Source organism: Protopterus annectens, chromosome 14.part0, assembly GCF_019279795.1.
Source record: "Protopterus annectens isolate FY-2018-M chromosome 14.part0, PAN1.0, whole genome shotgun sequence".
Lineage (NCBI taxonomy): Eukaryota > Metazoa > Chordata > Ceratodontiformes > Protopteridae > Protopterus > Protopterus annectens.
Window position 1 is genome coordinate 462,376,673 of NC_056748.1, and position 7,992 is coordinate 462,384,664.

Sequence of the window (7,992 nt, forward strand, 5' to 3'; positions counted from 1 at the left end):
AAGATGGTTTGCCAACTGGCTCACTGACAAGAACCCACACTGCGAAAGTAGCAGACTCTAAACCCAACTTCAGACCAGTGACAAGTGGAGTACCACAGGGTTCAGTCCTTTGTCCTCTCCTGTTTGGTATGTACTTCTCTGAAGTACATGCTAACAAAGTTCACAGATGACTGCAAACTAGGCATCATAATCAAAACTCCTAAAGATGTGGACATCCTACAAAACGGCCTCACTGAGACAAGATGCCTGGTGTCAAAGTCATGGCCTCAAGCTCAATGCCAGAAAGTGCATGGTCATCCCTTTTGGTAAAAACTCTGTACCCATGAACTACTACATAGGGCGATAGTCTACTTAAAACAATATGTGATAGAGACCTTGGGACACAGATGGGGAGTAGTCTCTCCTTTGATAATCACATTGCCACAGTAAATCCTATGTGGCACACCATCACAAAAGGTTTCTCATCCAGAAAAAAAAAAAGGTCATTGCTCCCCTCTACCATCACACATTATAGACTAAAATGACCCTTTTGGCATGTACCTCACAAGACATCAACAACTGGAAAAGCCACAGAAATAACTCACAAAGAGGATTACTGGCCTCAAACAGATGCCCTATGCAGACTGCCTCAAACTCCAGCTTTACTCAGTCGCATATCACCTACTTAGAGTTGATCTCTGCTTAACATACAAAGCTACGTCAAACCTACAGCTGTTGGGATATGCTCCACTTAAAGAAATCCCAATCCCTCAGAGCTAAACACTTAGGGACGTAAACCTTGTCACCACAATAAACAGAACATGCTGGAGGGATACATTCCTGCCCCAGAGACTTCCCATACTCTGGAACAAACTACCTATCTATATCAAACAAAACTCATTTGCAGTCAAGAAACATCTTGATGATTGTATGGGAGATAGGAAATTCACCCTAGGAATCACTGTGGCTCTGCTTGACAGGGGCACAGGAAAATAATTTTCTTGGGTGGCAAAAGCCATGGTACCATTTTGGCTAGGCTTATATAGGCCCTAGGGCCAATAGCCTAGTACCTACCTAGGAAGTGGAGGTGTGAGATGCCTGGCTATACAGGTTCACCAAGTCAAGTAATTGTACCTGAGGTCGTACATTTGCTAGGGTTGGGTTCGTCCTAATGGTTAGTGTGTTTACTTCACAGACAAGCTACAGGGTTTGATTTTCACCTTTGAGGGAAATTGGCTAGGCTTAGTGGCCCACAAAGACAGATAGCCTAGTACTTTCCTATGAACCTATAATAGGGAGTTTGATGGCTTGCTAATTTACATTCACATCACCTAGTGCATTTCTTGTGGAATTATGGACATCTTCCAATATAGCTCTATTGTCTTGAGGAGGGAGAAACAGTAATACATGCACATGGTGTGGTGGTGAAATTCAACTCCACACTGAAGACCAAAAGGAAGTGGGACAAACATATGTCCAATCTTCTCTTTGCATACAAGGGCTGCTCCAGGTATATACAGGTTTTACACCTTCTGGCCTGCTATACGTTCACAGGGTGAGGGTCCCAAGTGCAAGGCTGCGATTCCCACAATGAGTTTGTTGTGGAGAATGACTAAACCTCAGGACTACCCTTATGGAGATCATGGGGAAAGTCAAGGAGCATCAGCTGGACAGTATTCTGGAGGGCAACAGATGATTGTACTTATTCCTGTGAAATGAAACAAGCTGCAGACAAGGGAAGGTCATTTTACCACTATAAAAAAAAAAAAAAAAAAAAAAAAAAAGTGATGTACATAGTATTTGCAGTCAGCAGGGAATCTTGAGATAGACATTGTTGATGCACGGTCTGACACCTCTGTGGATGGTCCTCTCCCAACATCTAACTCAGACAGGTTCAGGAAATCTAACCAGTTATTTGAGAATTCTTCACTAGTAGGTCAAGCTATACCCACCTGCTGGACTACCATGCAGACATGGGATCGAAAGGGCTAAGAGTGCCTGAAAGAGGAATGGTCATCTACAGCCAGTCCTGTGCAAAACATGCATGTCAAGGAAGTGTTGGGCAGATAAGGGCAGGACTGACTACAGGATTAACATGAGTATGGCAGAAATATCTTGTATGGGTCACAGAGAGGGTAGTGGAAAGACCATGGCCCACCCTATTACCAAGGAATACATTCCTGCATCCCTAGACACAGCAGCAGAGTATATATAACAGCACAGCAAGATGCTCACTTTACTAGTAAAAACAGAGCACAGCATAGTTTTGAAAAACTCAAGGAGGCTCTCAGTGGACCCTCTTATCTTAGCCATTCAGGATTCTAGTTGAGAACCAACTGTATAAACATATGCTTTTACCCATAAGGTAGGAGCTGGACTTTGAATACACAATTACTCTGATGAAACCTCAAACTGTGCAACCCAGGGAGGAATCTTATGTAGCCATGGGGAAAGGAATATAACTGGAGCACTGGATAAGTTACAGCCTCCCCTGTATGGTAGAAAGTTTACTGTTAGTCCATACCCAGTTGACAATTACATAAAGCAAATGGGATGATTTGCATTTCTAGAAGGTTACTATACATCACTGTGGGATTGCCAGTCAGGTCATCCATATGGGGTATGTAATATCAAAAAGACTGAACATTTGACAAGTCCTCTAGAAGACTCAAAAGGGGAAAATTTGCAGCCAGGGTTAAGAACAGGCTAAAGGGAACAGCTATGAAATATGCCAACACCACACTCTGAACCAGAACTTGTCATTATCTCTGCCATTTATGCTCGCATTGTAAAAAGGAGGCATGTTGACCAGATCAAAATGCTATAAAATAGGTTAGCTGCTGTAGCTGATCTGGGAGGACTAGCTATTTGAGGGACAAGGTCCTTATTGTAAGCAAGCTGGTTTTTGCATCCATCTTGTGCCCATTACATTTTGTCAACTTATGCACATTTTACTTTATCAAATTACAACGTGCCTTTAAGATGTCCGACAGGCTCTGAACCAAGAACAAATGGGCATTTGAAAAATCCTGAGGCCAGTTTTGAAAAGTCTTTAGTGGTCTTCAATAGTGTTCTGTGCACACAAGTCAATTTGCCTTTAAAAAACAGTCTTCAGAAACTGAAGAAAAACCTCCACCATTGTTACTGTATGTTGCTCATACAGCTATAGTAACCCCCCCCCCTCCCCAGTTCACTACTAGGCTCTGCAGTAGTGAATGATTGGCTCTATCCATAGCCCTCACTTCCTTTATCCCACCACTTATCCATTTTGAAACATGGACAATATATTACAGTGCTTATCCACCAGTACTGTGGGTTTTTAACCGTAGGACTAGTCCCATGCGGGCACTTATTAGCAGTGTCACCTCTGCTCAAGTTCAGCCTGGCCTATGGCTAGTAAAATGAGTGCCTTTCTCGCCCCCATTCACAGCCCAATACATTGTGCTCAGCTGCCCCAGCTTTGTAATCAAATTTGCCCACTCCTTGTACTTGTAAAATCAGATGAGCTAGTTTTATTTCACTGCAATGTTGCACGTTAATTCCCCACAGGATGCGCGATAGCAAATCCTGCCCCAAACATGCCTCCAGCCGCGGAGAGGCAGCATCCGCATGAATATTCACACACCTCCAGCAAAGCAGAGGCAGCATTCAGTCACTCTAGCACCAATGTAGGAATGTAATAGAATAGCCACAAATAAATTACATTGAGCAAACCCTCAAGTAAAAAATGCTGAGCATTTGACAAAGTCAAAACTATGTTTATTTACTTCAGTGACATATTCATTCTTGCATGTTGCATTGTTGTGGTAGTGCTCTACAGTTATTCAGATGAATAAATCTTAGAATATTGCTCTCTGTAACAGACGAGTGCTACTATGGAAGATTGCGTAATTACAGGCAGAGCATATTCTAATACAATTAGTATGCCAAGAGTAATTTGCTCTGCTATTCTCTACATTGAGTTTACGTTTGTATTCAAGATGGGACAGTACTCTTGGGTCATTACTTAAATCAGTGTGTGAGGTAAAGTTCAGATTGAAGTCCTCTACATGGAGTTTACGTTTGTATTCAAGATGGGACAGTACTCTTGGTCATTACTTAAATCCGTGTGTGAGGTAAAGTTCAGATTGAAGTCTATGGTAAATCCCATAGATTTCTGACAAGTGGTAGCTCTCAGTGCATTACTACACAGGTCACTTAATGGTGACATTAGATGCATTTGAGACTCTGTAGTGTCCTTTTGAAAATACATTTTTACTGTATCCATGATGTGACATGGAAATGAGCATGCCTGTCAATCTTCTTTGATATCCCCAAGGGCACGCCCAAAGCTGCACAGAACCAGCCAGGTACGATACACTGGTAGATTACCAGTACCTGTACCCCCCTATTACTTCCAGAGTGGGCACAATTTAAGCAAAGCTGAAGTAAGCCCCGACTGTGCTGTCACCAGGACTGCACTGTGACCATTCTGTCTCCAAGATACCTGTATATATAAAACACAAAAACTCACTCTATCATGCACAGTGCACACTATAAAGCACAATTAAGGAGACTTCAACACCCCCCCCCCCCCCACGTCCAGCTCAGGACATTCCACGTTTTAAACACCAACAGCAAGTGCAACTTCCCCAGTCAATAAGAAGGAACTCTAAATTAAATATCTCTCTACTCTAGAGAGAGCGCCTAAGTAACAGGATAAATTGGTACATTTGGCCAAGTTCTAGACTTGTACCTATTCTGGCAAAATCAGTACCCATCCACATCATGCATTTTACCTGCAAAGTCAAGAGTGCCTGGTGCTCGCTAAAGAATGTAGGCATTCCATAGGAAAGAAACACATAAAGCCATAAATACCACTTAAATCTGAAGTTAAAAAAATGGATCCTAGGTTATAAATTTCAGTGCTTTTATTATAAAACCGTAAAAAAGTAGTGCAAAATTAAGTTACTGAAACGTAACATTAGTTTAAGGAAAACAGTGGAAAAAACAGTGGAGAACAAAATACTGTCAACAGTATCAATACAATCCTTCCAGTACAAGATTACTAAGCTAGACACCATTTTAGCTGCCACACATCCTAAGCTAGAGGATACATTTTTGTTCAGTTTTACACAATGTACTGGAAGAGTCTGGCTCTGCACAGTCATTTTTAATGCAGACCTTGCTTGGAACCAATAAAAAATGCCCTGGCTCCTTTTCAACATTCAGCTCATTCTCTTAAGACACCCCCAAGGGCACATCTTTAATACAGCACCACTTTTTGTGTAATTGTTTTACAGTGCATTATGAATTCTGCTACAATCTGCTAATCTTCCATTTACTGTGAAAAAGCTTATGCCTTTACTGATCAAAAGTGCATTCAGATTTTAGCTACGATTAAATGCCTACACTCTGTAAATCTTAATTTTTCAAACGTCTCGGTCAACAAGAACAGTCTCCAGTAGCCCTTTAGCAAAGTGTAAGTCCCAGTCTTTATGTAGCTTCCAAAAAAACAGTGTACATTGTATAGCAAGGTTTCCTTTCAGAACTCTTCAATAAGCAGCTCTTCAGAGCTATATAGCTTTTTCTTAATGACTCTAAACCCTGTTCCAAGTCGCAGCGAATGCCTATACCCAGGTGTAAAGGATGGGCCAGATGTAAACAAGTCCTGGATCCGTGGCCACAATCCACTATCTAGACGCAGTATCAGAGTCAGCTGGAAGGTAGGGACAATAGTGGGATCAACGGAAATCTGTTCCATGTGAAGACAGACAGACTCATGCTGTATACACAGATCAACCAGTGCCCCCTTCAGTCCACAGGGCTCTGTAGCAGACAAATGGAGAAACTCCTGACCAACATGTTCCAGCAGTTGTCCTGGAATGAGCAGCTTAGAACATTTTAAGGAGCCCTTTGCTTCAGTAAGGCAATGTTCTATAACTTTTAATAATTCTGAGCATACCTGCTGCTGTTGTGGATCACTGAATAAATCCCATTCTGGCAAAGAAATCTCATCCAGACTATCTGAATCTAAAAAAAACAGAGAGTAAACATTAAGTTTCTGTTCATTTTGAAGTTACTGTTAATTGTCTGAAGTTAAATTGACTTTGTTTTAAAAAAACAGGCCTAGAAGCCCTTAAAAAGAAATTAAGGCAACAATCTACAACAAGAAACGACCACTTTAAGGACAGCAATTAACAGCATCCACCATCTCCGGAACCTTTTAGTACAAGAAAACTACACAAAGCTTAATGGAGGTGACGGGAGGCTTACCTCACTCATTTATGATTGTGTCCAGACTTCTTATACCAAGAGATTGAGAGGTATACCCACAATCCCAAAATGGGGGCTCTTCAATAAAACTGAACAATGCAAGACTGTGCAAGATTGTATACGGTGTACAACCCATCCCTCACTCTCACCGTCGCACAGCTTTAAAACACTTGCAAACTGGTTATAGCTCCACCAGCAAATACATTATATATCTATACATATATCTATGATCTATACATACACTACAAACCCTGGGGGTGATGCAAGCCGGGTACCCCCATTCTTAAGTAATAAGAGTCTCCACATTTTAAAACTCTATCCCCTAAAGTACAATTAGAATTTTACAACAAAGCTGCAAGAGCATGTACTATTCGATAGCTTAAGACGTTTTGTTAAAAGGTTTATACCTGTTTGCGACGACGAACTGCTGCTGAGTGAGTGTGTATCCATACTACAGTGTGATGGAGTGGAGAATTTCTGTTTGATATTCGCCCAAGACGATTTGTGTGAGCCGACCTCTTCCAACGCAGATTCAAAGGAGGAAGGTGACGTTATGCTCTCAAGCAGAGCTGGCATACCGAAATCCAAGGAAAACCAAGTGTGATCACGTCAAAACCGCTGTCGTCCGAATACTGCAAGAGAAAGTATGCATATAAGTAAATACCTGCTGAACAAAACATTATACCACTAAGCAATTTGCAATAGCCAACTATGCAACACAGTAAACCCTTAAAAAAACATACTAATCCGATATAGTTCCAAAGTACAAAAGAATTACTTACAGTGCTTTCGAGGAAATTAAAAAGTCAAAGTCCAGTGTATTACAGAGAACGACAGAAGCTATACATTCCTAGTGCTTTGTGAATTAGCAAACCCTAACCAAAATGCTCAAAGCTATCTAGCAGGGAAAACGCACGCGGGCGCCACATATATTGGCTTGCGGTTTTAGCCCCGCCCACTTTAAACTGTATTAGGAAACCCAACCCCTGCTTTACTCCAAGCACTGAGACTCTGTACCGTCACACCTCTGTGGGCCTGACCAATCACTGTGAAGCTCACGTCTACCCCGTTTGAGTCTGCCTGGTAACTAGGCGAGAGAGGGGGGGGGGTTCTTAACAGGGTGCTTATACTTTATGTTATGTGATTGTTGTCCACTTCATTCTGTGGTCTACTTATTCGCTTTTTAATAAATTTCGCAAAATTCGAAAGTGTAATCGGACAAATAGCACCAAATTGCAAGCTTTGTGAAACCACAGCCGTTTTTTTCGCCTCATAGGTATTTCCCTTTTCATCAAAAAGCTGATTACAATCAACAAAAACAGCAAGCCCTCAAGTCAAGAAAACTTTCAAAAGATATGTAATTAGTACCTTGGAGTCGTATAAACTTTCTAGTGACAAGAAGATACACTGCTTGATGTGTGAGTTTTGCTTTGTCCCTAGAAAAAGCCTTACGTCGAATTTTGCTTTGTCCCCTGATTAAGCGTTATATTCCTTAAATCATGTGTCAAGATAGTTGTACAAAATTAAATCTTTGAGGAGGAAATTGTGTTGTAAACTACAACACTAAGACAGCGATTGTATAATTCATTCTAGCTATTCAATATACACAGAAGTTGTAATCAGTGTTTTTTTATACTATTGTTCTGCAAGCACATCGAGGGTAGAGGCTGTACTGTTGGGCCATCAGATTTAGCGCAATTACGTTAGCTCCCAAGCCATTCACTCAAACATTGGGAGGCGGGCCGCAAAATAATGAGA

The 7,992-nt window shown here is 41.4% G+C and overlaps 1 protein-coding gene across 1 annotated transcript; it reads right to left on the minus strand.

Annotated features, from left to right (window-relative positions):
- Nucleotides 1-4,874: 4,874 nt before the first annotated feature.
- On the minus strand, nucleotides 4,875-7,149 carry DDIT4 (DNA damage inducible transcript 4). The gene is made up of 3 exons (XM_044056213.1): nucleotides 7,017-7,149; nucleotides 6,642-6,866; nucleotides 4,875-5,991 (listed from the first exon to the last, which is right to left on the minus strand). Exons 2-3 carry the CDS (start codon nucleotides 6,808-6,810, stop codon nucleotides 5,504-5,506), a joined length of 657 nt encoding a protein of 218 aa, XP_043912148.1. The 5' UTR covers nucleotides 6,811-6,866; nucleotides 7,017-7,149; the 3' UTR covers nucleotides 4,875-5,503.
- Between the last annotated feature and the right edge of the window lie 843 nt (nucleotides 7,150-7,992).